The sequence below is a fragment of the Anguilla rostrata genome, chromosome 3, assembly GCF_018555375.3.
Source record: "Anguilla rostrata isolate EN2019 chromosome 3, ASM1855537v3, whole genome shotgun sequence".
Taxonomy (NCBI): Eukaryota; Metazoa; Chordata; class Actinopteri; order Anguilliformes; family Anguillidae; genus Anguilla; species Anguilla rostrata.
In genome coordinates, this window is record NC_057935.1 from 61,406,423 (window position 1) to 61,423,829 (window position 17,407).

At 45.5% G+C, this 17,407-nt stretch overlaps 1 protein-coding gene across 1 annotated transcript; it reads left to right on the top strand.

Annotated features, from left to right (window-relative positions):
• The first annotated feature begins 119 nt into the window (after positions 1 to 119).
• LOC135251543 (transmembrane protein 151A) lies at positions 120 to 15,449 on the top strand. Its single transcript, XM_064329098.1, has 2 exons — positions 120 to 864; positions 8,771 to 15,449. Exons 1-2 carry the CDS (start codon positions 787 to 789, stop codon positions 10,439 to 10,441), a joined length of 1,749 nt encoding a protein of 582 aa, XP_064185168.1. The 5' UTR covers positions 120 to 786; the 3' UTR covers positions 10,442 to 15,449.
• Positions 15,450 to 17,407: the final 1,958 nt, after the last annotated feature.

Here is a 17,407-nt window from a genome sequence, read left to right on the forward strand (position 1 = left end):
ACAAATGTGTAGTTTTTATTTAATCTGTTGCACTTTTACACTGGGTTACTTGCTTGTGTAAATAAGTGTTTTAGTAAAGCATGTCGTGCAGTTTCCAGTCGGGGGAGAAAAAGACCTGCTTCGGACCACATTGCACATGCTGGTCACAAACCCAAACGGTGCATAACATCAGAGAAATCCTGTATGTGCGCCTGCAGGTGAGTGACGTCAGTGAGACCGTTCAGCAAAGAATGAGTAGGTGAAATAATGCCCACAGAGAGTCTGAGGAAATCCGTGTAGCATTTAACTTTAAAGAGGCAAAAAATAAAACACTGAAATTAAATAGGTAAATCGGCAATATCTGATTATGGAAGTTAAGTGAGGGGACGAGTACGCAGCCACCAGACTCTACCGTAACAGGATCGGTCTCGAAGCATCTTCAAGCCAGCCCTCCCTCGAGCTCAGAGCTCTTATCCTAGCCTTACGACGGAGAAACGGACGCACCGCCCTACCTGCGCTTCGGTGGACCGACAACATCATTAGGTTATTGTCGGACCAGGGAGGAGTAGATGCAACATTAAAAAAGACGCTGGAATGAAAGAAGAAAAGTGGGGGGAGGAGGACAGGGAGAGTATTTAGGTGAAGATAATGAATGTTTGCCGCTGGTTCTGTTGTCCGAGAAGCGGAACAGGACCAGCGGATGGGGTGATATACACGGCGAGGAGGTCCCGACGCTGGGCCGCCGGGTTTTGCGCCTCCCGGGCTGGTCTATGGTGCTAACGGGAGAGAATCCGAAGGGGAAGAAGAATGGGGGACAGGGAGAGAATGCAAGGAGTGACGGGGACAGCAGAAGCGCCTAATATTTCTGGGGGCGGGAGAGAGGAGGTAAGACGTGTTAATATTTGTAAATACCTGTTCTGTCTGCTTTACAAATGTATTGTTACGGGTTGATTTGTTTTTGTTTACAGGGTCACGTTCTTAAGGTTAGTTACGCCTCTCTGGCTTGTCTCTCACTTTCCTGGGTTTTTTTAAAGAATAGCCTACTACCAGCTTCGTTGCTGGACCACCCTTTGTTTGTAGGCTATATATTTACAATGCAGCCGCATATTCTAAAAAAACAAAAACAAATTAATCCTTATGTGCGAGTGGTAGCCCAATTGCAGGGGAATTGGAGAAGGGGGAAGAACAGTGAGTTTGAATACCGCAAAGTAGACTAATTGAGGGCAGAGTGTAGAGTAATAAGTGTAGCCTACGCTATTCAGCTGTTTGCATTTGTTTGTTTTTGGTGCTGTCAGTAGCCTACCAAGCTTCATGTCAGTAGGCTACAGGCTACAGTATAACTATTCATATAGGTTTTGTTTACGTTGTGTAGCTGATGTGTAGCCATCATATAGCGTGACTGAGCCTATTTGAAGGGCTAAATCACTACAAATAGCCTACCTTGTTTACGATTTTACCATTTTTAGTTGTAGCAAAAGGTTAGGGTAAAGTCGATTAAAATAAACAATTGATATCAACCTGGTGACCACAATGAATGTAGCCTATTATAAGAGAGAATTTTATAAAGGTGATAGGTGGCATATGCTAAGACAGAGAGTGCAGTCTTTGATGTTGAATATAACCATGTATAAACAGTACCGATGTTTTCACCTTTGTGACTACATTCACATTGCATCACCACCGTTTACGCTCATAGGTTTGGCAGCAAGGTAAAAAAAAAAAAAGACTCGGTTAATCAGGCGTGCAATACGGGCAGGGCTATGCCGAACCTCCGCTCTGGTCTGCTTTGCGGTGTAAATTTCTCCACTCCAGTGTCTCCGCATATCACGCTACCCGTCCTCTCTCCTTCCATCTCCCGCAGTATGTTTCGCTTCTGCATTGCAGCTGAAGATGCTCGCGCGCTGGAAATGGTTTATTCTCTGCACCCATCTCTCACCTTTCTTCTCCTCTACCTTCCCTAATGAGCTTCTGCCTCTTTTCTCTGTTCCGAATCCTCTCTCTGATCAACCACCCGTCGTCACTTGCCTGCCTCTATCACCCGCTTTCTTTTCTCGCTGCAATTTTTCGTAATGCAAGGCCTAGGTTGGCCCGAGAGCCCTTATTTAAACAGGGAAGGAGCACAATGCAAGTAAATCTGTACAAATAACTAAAAAATAAATAAATGATAATCAATTGAGCTGAATGCACTGATTGGACCTGGTGGCAGTCTACATTAACCAGTGGACCCTTTTTTTTTCTTGTAACAGGCACCCCCTTACGGGTGCTGTCATTCTGCTACCACCCCAGCTGCAGTTTCCACAGTCATGCTTCCACGTGCTGCCCCAGAGTGTTTTCATACTGTATCACTTCCCCACGCTAACGTCTCAGCAGGCTTATTATAACTGCATAACAGAGTTACACCTCACAGCCCTGTTGCAAATGAGCTAATTTCCTTCTTCAGTACAAAGGAAGACAGGGATTGGGTTTGCAAGGTTTTGCCTGAATGCTGGCCAAAAAAAAAAAGTTGACATTATGTCCCACTGTATGATGGACAATTAGGCAGGCATCTAACATAAACATCCCTACTATCCTTCTAACCACAATTCTAACGTTAATAAATTAATTATTGGAGATACATTGTTCAGCAAAATATACCAGCCAGTGTGGGCCTAAGTGATTTTTTCTGGGTTGTGAAGTCCCCGTATGTCACGTCTCAGTCTACGCTTCCTCTATTTCCTTGCCGAGCTCCTGGGATTCTGCTGTAACCATGGTGTCTAGCCCTTGTTGTGCAGACCCGGTTGTGCAATTAATCAATTGCAGTTGAGTTAAGACTCTAACTAAAAAGAACCCTGGAGACCAAGCTCTGAAAGCTACTCAGGTGCAGTGATTTACCAAATTACTGGGAAACCCAAAACAACCTTGTGAATAATCATATTTTTATGAGTGAATTCAACAGAAGGTTCAGATAATTGCTGGTGGACTTGGTGCATGTCTGAAAGTATTTGATGGAAGCAAAAAAACACAAAGGCTGATAGTGCATCTGTCTGATAATTGTAGAATGTGTTGTGTTTGGTTAGGATATTAAAAATATGCTTTACTGGAATACAGCACGTGTTGGAACAATCATGGAGATGAAATGCGGTGGAAACGTGGTGAATTCAATTATTGTGTCTGGTCATGATAAACATGATATGGTGCCAGGTGCTTGATAGATATATTGCCTTCGATATTTTGTAGATATAGTCTGCTAGTTGTGTCTGTGTATGTTAGATATGTGTAATTTTCTCTGGCATTTGCAACAGATTCATTTTGTCCTGCACAAATTGATAGATAACTTTGTGTTAGCCATTTTGTGGATAGTTATGAATAATTGGTTGGTAGGTTAAGTTGCGCTTGGTATATGGTAGAGGAATGCATGTTGCTGTGTATGTTGCTGTGCTGTGCCATATACCACAGTTTGGTTTTGGTAAATTGGCCGAGTTTTGTCTGGTGTGTGATTGATGTCTTGGTTACGATACTTTGGTGAAATTTTGTCAAGTTTGTAATCAATTTGGACTGTGGTAGAGTTTTGTCTGGTCTGAGATCATTTGCGATTCACAGATTTGGTTGAGTGAAATCTCCCCTGGCTCAGTTTGGCACTTGCTATTATTATCAAGAGTGATTTGAGCTTGATTACCATGCATACCTCTACCAAACAATAGTCATGCATCTTTTTTTTGCGGAATGTCATGTCAGGTTTTATGTTTAGATGCAGAAGAGTAAGTAACAGCCTGTCATGCATACTAAAGAGGGACAGAACAAGGGGAGAAACAGTTAAAAAAAAAAGAAGCGGGTGGTATTTTTAGGAAGATTCTATGATCAAAGGAAAAATGATTTGATATTGTTACGGGAACAGACTGATCCAGTTCAGCAATTCAGGTTCAAGAAACGACATTTCCTAAATAGAATGGATATTAATTAAAGAGTGGCTCTGCATATTTCTGATTGAATTGAATAAGAGCTCTGCATATTTGTGATTGAATTGAATAAGAGGCTAAGCTCACCTAAGTTGTTAATGCCAGTGCATCAGATTGATGTGTGGTGACTGGGACTTCCTTTGGGGATACATCAAAATTGCAGTAATTGCATTTGATTTATTGACTCATTAAACACAGGCAAATAAGTGGTAAAGGCCAGACTGGGTCAGTGCTGAGGGGCCACCACATCAGGTGGTAAAATTCAGCATGAATTTGACGATTTGACAGGAGCTTACATAAGTGTGTTAGGGTCAGTTTGACAGGTAATTGCGGTAGTGCAGAACCTTGGGTGACATTTGCTGATGTATTCTGACCATTTTTCATGATGAACCTGTTGCTCGATCTTGACTCTCTCGGCTGCTGAGCATATTTTATTTTTGTTACACTCAGGCCATTTCTGTGTTGAATGATATGACCTTTTAATTAAATTCTATCTGTAATTGATGAGGCCAGCAGGTCTTTATGAAAGGGGTAATGGAAAGGTGATTTTACTACTTGCAGATGTCTGTATCTGTAAAACCCAAAGGATACGAGCATGCCATGAATGTCATTGAAACACTGAAACATTTTGAATGTCATTGAAACAATTTTACTCCTTCTGAGAAGGGAGGGGCATTTGGACTGTGGAGGTTGTGAGAAAACGTGCTTGTCCCCAAAGTATATTCTTGGCTAGGACTGAGCATGTTCTTCATAGTGGCATTCTGTGTGTATAGAGGGTGGTGCTCAGAGCTAATGGGAAACAGTGAGACAGGCGGGGAACAGTGAGGCAGGCGGGGAACAGTGAGACAGATGGGGAACAGTGAGACAGGCAGGGAACAGTGAGACAGATGGGGAACAGTGAGACAGGCGGGGAACAGTGAGACAGGCGGGGAACAGTGAGACAGGCGGGGAACAGTGAGACAGGCAGGGAACAGTGAGACAGGCAGGGAACAGTGAGACAGATGGGGAACAGTGAGACAGACGGGGAACAGTGAGACATGCGGGGAACAGTGAGACAGATGGGGAACAGTGAGACAGATGGGGAACAGTGAGACATGCAGGGAACAGTCAGACAGGCGGGGAACAGTGAGACAGGCTGGGAGACATAATGGCATGAAGGCTCTTCTAGAAGAAATCAGGATGGCCCATCATTGCTGAGGAACGTAGAAATCTATACCCTCATTACGAATGCTGGGTAAACAGTTTTAAAGTTCATCACGAGGCAGGGCAAGGCCACCTTTACATTACGCAGACAGCGAGAACTGCTGTACTCCAAATTAAATAGAAAAAACAATCTTGTTTCCTCAGTATGGGATTTTAAAAAATGTGTAATAAAATGGGTAAAAAAATCTGAAATGGGATATTTGTATTGAGGGGATCTTGTGATTGTTCTGGTTTAGTCTCATCTGAGAAGTAAGTGAGACTTTCACATTGACGTGAAGACACATTTGCAGGCATGTTTGTCAGGGGCTGGTGAAAGTGATAAAAGAGAGATAGATGGTGGTAGACGGTGGGAGAGAGAGAGAGGGGCGTTGATTTTTGACAGCACTGCTACCTGGAGCTGTACAATCTGCCATTTCTCTTTAATCCTACCCCACCCTCACTTTCTGCATCCCAGTCCCTTTATAACTACTTACCCAATTATATTCTTCATTCCTCTGTTATTTTCATCACTGGCTGAAAGTAGAGGCCTTCATCAGGGTGACACCAGATAAAATTTTATAGCTAGAATAATAACTGGTTTGATTGTATTTTCCAAATAAGACTTCACTGAGAATATCTACATCTGAAACTACAAGGCTCTGCCGTGTAATGCAGATGGTGCTTTAAGAGACTTAATGCTGGATGTCTTTCCAATAAAAACACAGAAAATCTCGTTCTGCTTCGACTTCTCTCTTCTCTGTCTCTCCATCTCACTCTGTCACTCCCCGTTGCTGAGTTAACCTCAGCTCGTGTTACAGACTGATCAATACGAAGAGAGACAGAGAGGGGGAAGCCAGGAAGTAGGTTTAGATTGTTAGGTTTTATTAAGTTTGCATAGTGGTAGTGGTACTATACTGCATTGTACTGTTTCAATGTCTGGAACTGATGAAATATCCATTCGGTCATTGTATACAATTAATATATGCAATTTATAATTAAATGCTTAATGGTTCGCATAACAAAGAAGAATATGTGACTCTGCTCCTGTCTGCGTTCAACGTTTATGTATGTGTGTGTGCGTGCGGGGGACCATGTGAGTGAGAGGGAGCGTTGTTTCTGAGCCAAGATGTCCGAGTGCTGGGTTGCAGTTTCCCTCTGCTGCCTGTCGCAGCGATGGAGAGGGAACGATATGCTGACTGAGCAGCTGGACAAGTTGCTAGGACGCTTGTGTCATCCCTTTCCCTCTCTGCCATTGTCCTATCTTTTGACCTATTTATTGTCCCCCAGCGCTTCCGCAGCTTTTAAGCACGTCTGCCTGTATACGGTTTGTAGACCTACCTGAAATAAAGCCCTTTTATCATCCCCGATCATATCAGTTGTGACAAGAGATTACAGACTCTCACCTAAGGAGACCCAGAAGGGTGGATGTAAACGCGCTAGTGCGCATGCTCGTACGCATAGGGAGTCTGCATCCGGCACCCGTGCGTGTGGGATTCCTATTCACAAGGTCAACACAGGACACAGCATGCTGTAGAATAGAAAAAGTCGTAGCACAGTACAGACTGCCATTCACCCATTACAGTTAGGTACAGTCACATTAGCTCAGCCCAAACCGTTCCTAGGATTAGAACTGCAGTTTTTAAAGCTGCAGTGTGCCTCTTAATCTTCACTGCAGTTAGGGTGTGAGGTGGAAGCTTTAGCCGGGACAGAGACCTCTCATTATTGGGGTGGCTGCGTTAGCTCGTCACGTTTGCACTTTGGCAAAAATGAACTCATCCTTGTCATGCCGGCAAAGGGCCTTCAGCTCTGCTGATTGACAGAATGAATACGATGCGGAGAATGGAGGGAGGGACGGAGAGAAAATTGTCTTAGGCTGTCTGAGACAGTTCTGCTGATGGAAGCTGAATAGTTTGAGTGGCACTGAACGAGAGGCAAAGTGTTCTGTGTTCTAGTTCCTTTGCATTTTCATGCACGCAGCCATGTGTTTTATTTGCTGTTGTGCTGTTGACATTGCAATCTGTGGAGAGTCTTGCTTGGTATTTTATCCATTTTAATGTCTTTGTTTAGCTGATTTGTTTATTAGTCAAATTTTTTTTTAATGAGAAAAATGTGTTGGGAGTTGCCATAGCATGCATGGATTGTGAAAGTCAGTATTTGGCCTGATGCCGTTGTGTAGAGACTTCCTCTGACCTCTTACCCACACGAGCATGGCAGCTTTAAATGGTCTTTCTGATTAATATTTTATCAGTAATATTGTCAAGCATTCTTTGGCTATGGGCAGGGTGAAAAGTACTCATGAAAACCTGTAAGATGATTTTATACCCACGCTCTGATTATCTGCGTCCTTCCCTGTCTCTGTGTCTGTCTGTCCTTCCATCTCAGTTAGTTAAATATGTTCCTGTAATCGATAGCCTGCAGAGATCCTGCTGTTGCGTTGAGCACATAGAAGTGCTCATTAAATACGGTAAACTCCAGTTTCAGCCAATAACCATCAGTCTGAACAGTGCCTTACACCAGTGCAGAAATTCACAGCCTGTAGCCAGAGCAGGAGTGTACGCGTTCATGTGTGAGTGCGTGCGTGCATGTGTGTGTGCATGCTTGTGTTCGTGCACGCGTGCGTAAGCTGTGTTTCTCACTCGGCAAGAGAGCCGCTGCTCAGCAGATAAACAGTGCGATGTGATGAGAGTTTATTATGTATATTGGGTAGTGGGTGGCTGCACGACTTCGTTCTGCCTGTGTCTTGCTCGCTCTGTTTGGTTGTTCAGTCAGGGATTCTGTCCCGACGCTTTCGTGCTCCTCCATGCGCTCGGCCCGGCGTGAGGGCGCCCCCCCTGTCTCCGGCCCGTCCTGCTGCTGGCTGCTGTCGACAGTCAGGCCATATGGCTGCAGCGCCACGAGCTGACACTGGGGCAGACGGTGGCAGCAGAGAGCGCCTGCTTTCCTGGCTGATTGCTATGTAACTGAACATCTTAATGCGTCCACTTCCCCATCATTACAGTGCATTTTAACTGGAGCTTGGCTTACACACAGGAAATGTCTTCACTCTTCTAGAGGCACTGAGGGAATAGTCTGCTCCATTTACAGTCAACGGGAGTTTTCCTTCCACAACCAGGGATAAATACAGTTTTGTTATTGTTATTTAGTTGTTTATTAGTTGGTCATTATGGTGATGTATAATGATAATTGTTTACAGATTTCATATGAATGTGTTGTTATAGGTATGTAATGAAATAGAAAAATGATTGAAATGTTTTTGGGCTTGAGAATGAACCCAGCAATAATGCTTTGTCTTTCTGCCTGTCTTTCTCTCCTCTTCCTTCCTTTTCATTCTTGGCTGACCCTGGAATGAACATCCAAATTTCCTTCATTTCCTCATGAACGCCACCCCATTTCCATGTCCTCATGCCCTTTTCCTTATATGTTTACCCACTCACTCCTCGCTTTCCCTGACCTCTTCTGTTCTCCTCTTTCCCCCGTTTCTTTTCTCCTCTTCCCTCCATTCCACTGTGACCATTCTCTCTGCCCCCTGCTCCTGGCCTTTGTGTGTGCCCCTCTTCCTGTCTGCCCTCTCTCTCTCTCTGTCCTGTCTCCTCATGCTGTTCCTCTGCTCGCTTCCTGCTTCCCGTTTCCTGCCCTTTGACCTTTTGTCTCCGCCCCTCTTCCCCCCGCCGCAGCAGCGTCCTCTGAAGCAGTCTCTGACGGGCTCCCTGTGCCGGGAGTCGCACTGGAAGTGCCTCCTGCTGACGCTGCTCATGTACGGCTGCTTCTGCACGCTGGCCTGGTGCGCGCTGTGCCGCGTGCCCGTCCTGGCGCCCGAGGACCCCGGCGGGGCCTACCACTACGGGGAGCGGGCGCGCCTCCAGCACGACAGCCCCTGCTCCAGCGGCTACGTCTACATCCCGCTGGCCTTCCTGGCCATGCTCTACGTGGTCTACCTGGTGGAGTGCTGGCACTGCTACTCCAAGACGGCCACGCTGGCGCAGGCGGAGGTGGCCGAGGTCTACGAGCGCGTGCAGCGGCTGCAGCAGGCCACGCCCTGCATCTGGTGGAAGGCCATCAGCTACCACTACGTGCGGCGGACGCGGCAGGTCACCCGCTACCGCAACGGGGACGCCTACACCACCACGCAGGTGTACCACGAGCGGGTGAACACGCACGCCGCCGGCTCCGAGTTCGACTACGCGCGGCACGGCGTGAAGGACGTGTCCAAGCAGCTGCTGGGGCTGCTGGAGCACCCGGCCGTGCGGCTGCGCTTCACCAAGTGCTTCAGCTTCGCCAGCGCCCGCGCCGAGGCCGCCTACCTCACCCAGCGCGCCCGCTTCTTCGGCGACAACGAGGGCCTGGACGACTACATGGAGGCGCGGGAGGGCATGCACCTGAAGAACGTGGACTTCCGCGAGCACATGCTGGCCTTCCCGGACCCGGCGCGGCCGCCCTGGTTCGCCCGCCGCCGCGTCTTCTGGCTGGCGTCGGCGCTGCTGCTCTCCTGGCCGCTGCGCGTGGTGGCGGAGTACCGGACGGCCTACGTCCACTACCACGTGGAGAAGCTGTTCGGCGACAGCGAGGAGCCCCGGGACGGCGGCGAGACGGGGAACGAGAGCGGCGGCGGCGGGGGCGGCGGAGGAGGGGTGGGCTCCAGCTACCGCGCCATCTCGCGCGTCAACACGGTGGACATGACGGAGCTGGAGTGGCACATCCGCTGCAACCAGCAGATGGTGCCCAGCTACTCCGAGGCCCTGCTGATGGACCTGGACTCGGGCGCCAACCCCCCGCCGCCGGCCAACGCTGGCAACGCCGCCGCCCTCGGCGCCGGCTACTTCCTCCAGAGCTGCCCCCGCTGCCGCCGGTCCTCCAGCAGCACCTCGCTCCCCTCGCGCATCCGGGGCAGCGTGGCCCTGGGCGGGGCCAGCGCGCTGATGAACGGCACGGTGGCGGGCATGCGGGCCGGCGGCGGCGGGGGGGGAAGGCTGGTCCTGAGCCGGAGCGGCTTCTCGCTGGGGGGGCGACTCCAGGCCTCGCGCCCCACCTGCCTGTTCCACTCTCTCAGCATGGGCGGGGGGGTCGGGGGCAGGGGGGGCGACGAGGGCGGCGGGGGCGGGTTCCTGGGCCTGGGGGGCCGGCAGGACGAGGAGAGCAGGGGCGTGCTGGAGGGAGACGGGGATGACGACGAGGGAGAGGAGGAGGTGGGAGAGAGGGAGGAGGAGGAGGAGCAGGAGCAGGAAGGAGACGGGGAAGAGGCCAGGGAGGGGGAGAGAGACAGACCGCCAGCCTATCAGGATGCTTTCTTCTTTCCTGTGCTTATTGTGCACGGGGAGGAGAGCTGCCATGGAGGAGTGGGGATATGAGAGGGAGAAAGACCTAGATAGAGGGAGAGAAAGAGAGGGGAAGAGAAGAGAGAGAGGTAAAGGTGGATAATGAAAAGGAGAGAGAAGTCAGAGCAGAAGAGGTTAAACCTTAGGTTAAACCTAAGAGAGCACAGTGCCAGAGTAAGGGAGAGAAATCAAAGGCTATTCAGAGACGATTGTAAGGACTGTGGGGGGAGGCAGTTAAACCGACAGTTTCTTCCAAAATTATTCTCACCCTTGATAAAGATGAACATGGTAAGACTTCATGAAATAAAAAAATCAGATTACTGAGATATATTTCAGTAAGTAGAAGATGGTCTGCCTTGATAATGATTCAGTGGAATAAGTCAAAATAACACTTTTCTCAAATTGTACATTAATTTCCCAAGAAACCGCACATGTTCACACTCCTTTACTTTTTGCACCCTCCCTTCGTATGGATAACATTACAGAGTAATCTTTAATAGTGTTTTATGAGATTAATGAACATATTCCATTGGGGTCTTTGACCATTCTTCCATCCAGAATATTTCAAGATCCTGCATATCCTTCAGGTCTGCACTTGCGGACTGCCCTCTTCAATTCAAAAGATTCAATTCTTCAGTTTAGACCGGGTTCAAGTCCGGGAACTGAGATGGCTATTACATAACTGCAATATAGTGGCCAGTTATTGGATGATTTTGAGGTATGTTTGGGGTCACTGTCTTGCTGTAAGGTTCATTTGCAGCCAAGTTTGAGTTTCCTGGCAGAGGGAACCAGGTTTGGCCAAAACGGTACTTCCTGGAGTTCATGATTCCATTGACCTTAGCCAGAGCCCCAGGCCCCAAGTAGATGCAAGACAACCAAAAACCAAAACATCAGACATCTATCACCTCATTTCATCATAGGTATGGCTTTTATTTCAACAAAATTGTTCTAATGAGAAAACCATCACTGGTATGAATGGCCAAAAAGCTCAGTTTTGTTTTAATCTTTCAGCAAACCCCATATAATTTATCATTGATGGCCCTCAACAGTGGCTTTTTGTACATGGGTTGTACAATGTTGCCTCTTTTTTCACACCAAAGTGAAAAAGGAATCATGGGAGACCACCACCATTGAGTTGAACTTTGAAAAAGTGCATGTTAATATTGAATAGGCTTGTTAAGTTTTATTTAAAATAATGATTATGGGCGTGAACAACAGTGACATAAAGTTTTCTCTCTAATGAACCGTGTTAGTATAAAAGAAAAATGGCTTTAAAATCTTTATCAAGGGTGTGAATACTTTTGGAGTGCACTGCAGCTAGATATCACGGCAGGAGTACGTTATATTAATTTTCTTTTCCGCACTATTACCTTCTGTTTATGAGAGAAGGGTGAGAACGATGGAGAATCAGATCATTCTGCCTTTTTCTTCCAGTGCGTGCCTGTCTTCCAGCTAACTGAAGCGGAGCACAGACAGCTCAGAGCTGTCCCTGACTCTGAAGCTGTTCAGGAATGTCTTTTTATTTTTCGGGAGCCAAAAATCAGCTCTGTTGCCTTTATTTTAGTTTTGTGGAAGGAACTATCGGACATTGTCCCTCGGAATCGCTACAAAGCAGAGGAACACGTTTGGATTTTTCTCTCCCGCTCTCTGTCTCTCTCTCTCTCAGAATAGTTCTCTCACACAAAAAACAAAAAACAAAACAAAAGCCGAGTTCTCATATCACATCAGGAAAACTCATGGACTGCTTTCCGCCATCATCACGATCCGCTGCATTCTCAAAACACAAAATGAGTGTCTCATAAAAGCGCATGTGATCAGTAAAGTGTGCGCGATCTGCCAGGGTCTACAATCATATTTACCTCTGTTGCATTTCATTACGTCAAAAGGACCGCAGCAGCAGCAGCAGCAGCAGCAGCAGAAACAACATCAGCCCATTTGAATGCCATTGATCTTTTCCGAGCTATGGCTGGAAAAATAAAGAAGAGAAGAATGGATCTGTTTCTCAGTGCTTCACCTCAAGGCTGGTGGCCTTCAGCCTGAAGTTCAGTCTGGAAGTGCTGCATCTCTCCTAGCTCCTGTCTCCCTGTCCAGCAGGCTTCTCTGTGGGACATAAGAGGTGTATGAGCTCTTTGGAAAACAGCCCAGGGTTCAGACCCAAACGGTCTGTTTGTGGTACGAGCGCAGTCTCTCTACTCCGCCTTTGACCTGTGTGTAGGTCATAGCCACGCCTTTTTTGTTCAGTCAACTGTAAAAAAAAAAAAAAAAGAAAAAAGATTGGTATGTCGATTGTGTGTCTGTAAACCTGCTGTGTTGTTCAGCCTGCTTAATTCTAAATGGATAACTGTATTCCATATTCAGGATTGTGGGAGGTGGAAGACTGCGATTTAACCCTAGCGTGTCACGATCTCTCCGCCTGTCTTTGTTTGCGTGCTAACTTACTGACCGAGGGATGGACCCACCCCCTGACAGATCGCAGAATGAAAAGAGGAGGGGTTTAGACAGAGACGCTCAACCCATCCAGCTTTACTGTTTCTTTGCCTGCTTGTCTTTGTTCCTGAGAATGGAGAAAGACGGAAAGCAAGTGAAGGACGAGACAAGAGAAGAGGAAGCTGGGGCAAGAAAGGGGCAAGAGAAATATTGCTGTTCCAAGTGATTTGTAGCGTTACATTGACTGTCACCACTTGCTTTTTAGTGAAGAAATCACATTGTTTTTGCACTTGTTATTTAAGTTTGTCTCTGCATCTTGATGTCATTGTAAAACACCGTCTTGCCTCACACAAGGGATTGCTCCCTAACTTGTCCACTGTGCTGTTCAGCATTGCAGTATGGAAGTTAGACGTGATGCAATTTGCTGTTCTCTCCTTACACAATGTGTACTCGTGTATGATTGGCCCAGACTGGTAACATGGGCTATATTTGTCTTAGTTGATTGTGAATTGCAATCAGAGAAAGCGGACTTGCTGATTTTGGTCACTGCAACATTAGCACCAATTCATGAAATGTCTTCAGGACACCTTGTGATTGACTTTTTTTTTTTTACACTGCTCTGAAAATGCTAAACTCTTTCAAATGCAGAATTGCATTGTTTTATTTTTACTTGACCATCTCACGATTGTGCCACATGGGGGTGGTGTTTTTTTAAATTATTATTTAACCATAAATAAATTTGTTGAAAATGTATAAGAATTTCATACGTATGGACTGTTGTAAAATGATGTGACGAATCAGGGCCACTCTGGCTATGATGCTCACACACAGGGCAGACAGAAGCCAGGCTTCCAGTCACATAGCTGCACGTGTGCCATTCTAATGTAAACGAGTAACGTAGACTGCATTCCATTTTATTGGGTCTCACTGACTGCTCAAGTGCTGCTGACCCCATAAAAAAATTATTACTGTGGAACTTTACCTCCTATACTTGCCCATCCCTCATGGTTTTTCTTTTGCATAAATGAGCAGGTGACATGTGCATTGGTGCACTAGTGTATGTTGGAAGGAGGGATTGTGACGACTGTGCTTTTGCTTTTACCTGTTATGGAGAGGGAGAGGGAAAGCACAAGTGAACCATTGCTTCCAGTAGCGGTGGCTATATGCAGATCTGCCATATAGCACAGGAAGTGATTGTTTCCTTTCCCAGCAGGATCCTTTTGTGATACCAGAAGACTGCCACCGAAGCGAGAAGCGTAGCATTGCTAAAGAAGCATGCGAACCCCATTCGGATGACTATGCAGTTTAGCTAATGGAAATCTCCGTTCTACGGTGTGCTGCTCTCCAATATTCCTAATGCAGTTATAAGCTGGGCACGAAGACTGCACAGTGCCCATTAAAAGTATAGGTTGTGCATTTGTTTTTACTTGGTTTACTTTTTTTTTTTTTTTTACAATTCTTTTGAAATGTCTTAGTCTTACAGCTCCAGGATATTGCCAAGCTTCACCCAGGTTCTCTTATATCAACTCCTCTGCTCAAAATACTATTAAGAGCCATGACCCTGGGTTTATGCCAACAAATTCTGCCTTCACTCTCCCTGAAGCGGATTACATGAATAATTAAATAACAATAACTTGTGTCCATTACTTTTTTTGAGCTGTCAGACTGCAGGTCATGATTTATGTCAGTGGTCGTATGGTCATGCCTGGCCTTTGCACTAACCTTCAATTTCATCAGGGTTTGGTCAACATACTGCGGGTCCGCACCATTTTGCCGTAGAAATATTTCAGGCTCGCCTGAGGTATGGCCGACCAGCTGTGATTGGTCCAGAAATATGCACGCATGGACACACGTTCAGAGGACTTCAGAAGCCAGAACTTCAGAATTGTACAACACGGATCTGTTCATTGTCTCAGACATGCACACGAACATGCACATGCATGCGCACACACACACACCAGCCCGGTACATGCAGTCATAGCAGGAAATCTCCGTATATGGTTATTTTAATTCCTAGTATAAATATTGTTGTTTACAAATGTAACGTGTTGTACATGTTTGTCAGATTTTTTTCTTGTCAGTCTGTTGTCTCTGCTGGAGTGAATGGTTCTTGCTGTGCTGTATATTTTTGAGATATCTATGGTTATACAACGTCATGGGGCCTCTGAGCACTGTCAAAGCTGACATCATGCCTGATATACACCCTGAAAACAAAGGTGGGCTTGCATCACACCTTCAAAACATGACATTTGTAAGATTATCTAACGGGCGGGGTAAAAAGTTTCATCCACTTGAATTAATTTATTGTGTGAGCCTAACATCATAATTTGAGTACTGGCACTGTATGACATACTGTTGTATTGATTTCCCACTTTTACAAAATTTTACAATGTTGACTAATTTTAATATTGAATATTAAAAAATGACCTTCAAATCTGCATCAGAATTATCCAATCAAATGGTCATTTTCAAGATCAGTATGTATGTGTGTGTGTGTGTGTGTGTGTGAGTGAATGCCATTGTTCGAGTGAATTATCACGTTTGCCTCTATTTCAGTCTGTACTTAAGTTCTTTTTTTGAGGGGGGGGGGGGGCATACACTCTCTAGGCACAAACACCACACACACGGTCCAATACACATTCAATCTGGGCAGGAATCCCAGGGGACGCCTTTACTGTGTTCTCACGATATTGATGTGACAGTGCTGTGATGTTGATGTGGCGTCCCAGTTACATTGTCAGAATGTTTTTGTGCAAGCAACATGAATGTGTACTGACAGTGAAAAGATTGATTTTGTAAAGGCAGAGAATGTGCGTCCCTGAACACAGTAGGACATAGTTGTGTTTATCTTGTGGTTAATGTGGGGATGAGAGAAACACGGGCGAGACCTTATCAGAGCTTGATAATTAAACACAGATTTACACCCAATATTGAAAACGGTACTCATGCTACTCCTACTACTATTACTGTTAAATGATGATGGTGATGATGATGATGGTGGTGGTGATGATGAAGACATCAATAAAATCAAACTGCTTCATTTAACAAGATTTTTCTCATTTGTGTGGTGACGTTTTACACCAGGGGTGCGCAACAACGGCCAATCCGTTTCAGGTTTTTGAGCCAAATTCTACACTAAATTGTGTGATTTTCTAAATTATATCTTTATCTGACATTCTTATGGACTGTGAAGTGTTTTTCCTAAAGATTTTACTGTGCTCAAGTACAGGAATGAACCAGCATACTTTATAGAGATGTCAGAAAACTAAACCTAAGGTAATTGGTTGGAACAAAAACCAGCACGCAGGCCCTCCAGGACTGGAGTTATGCGCCCCTGTTTTACATGATGTTTAATGCCCTGTGGCTAATGCCTGACCAGATGAGATCATTACAGTATTGGCTTCTGCCACTTAGGTTTAGTACATTACAAGTCGGTTGGTCAGCTGCCTGCCTGCCTGTGTCTGTGGTGGAATGGCTTGCTCCAGGGGACTTACGTGTTCTGTTTTCAGGTCACTATTGACCAATGACTTCAGCATCATTGCAGCCCTTCCCCAAATGACTGAGTTGAGAGACTGTGTGTGTGGGTGTGTCCCTGTGTGGGTGACTGACCACACACTCATAAATAAGGTGTAGATGAAATTTGTGGATTCATGTATTTTGCAAAATGACACACTGGAATATAGTATTTAGTTGTGTGAATTGATTATTTAGCAGAGTCAGTAATAATGTGGTACCGCACAGAACAAACACTCTCCAGTGCCATGGCTCCATCTAGTGGTATGTAGACAATTAGAATACTGAAGGAATCTGTAATTGGTATCCTGTAGTTAAAATAAAAATGAAACAGGAAAGGAAAATAAATTCTGCTTAAGAAAATACAGGTCTTTAAAATGACTCAAGGGAAAACAAGTACAGTGAAAAAAAATTCATTCTTGAATCAATGAAGTACACTTTATTCCACTTGGATATATAAACTATATAACTCAATGTAACACTGAATGTGTTCTGTGCAGATAAAAGCACACACTGGTGTGCAGATGGCTTAAATGAGCACTCCTGTTCAGGCTCTCTCTCATCCCCCACTCTCTCCCTGTGTGTGTGTGAGAATGTGTGTGCTCGTCTGTAATCTGGGTTTAGCCACAGGACTTATTCAGGTCATGTTTCTAGCGACCAGTGACCAGTTGGTGAGATATACTATTTGTGGACGGGCTTGCACGGATAGCTACCCATAAATCATCAAAAAACGAAGCTGAATTATTCATGTGCAAAAAGTGACAGAAACAAGACAGACTTCAATCAAAACTGATAGAAGAGAGGAAGGCTATTTTACCAGTTAAACATTCCTGTATTCTGGGATATTTGAAACCAGCCTGTCTTTGGTACGCGCATTACATTTCATCATAGAAGCTGGGTAAGTTATATTCTGGAATTTGTGAAGTGCACCATTGCATTGTGATGTATTTTTGTATTTTGATGTAAAACCTTTATGTGTGTATGTAAATAGCTTATTCAACATATGTTGGACCTCACTGGACCTCCTGTGATAATGCCTCTTCACATTAAATTTTAAAC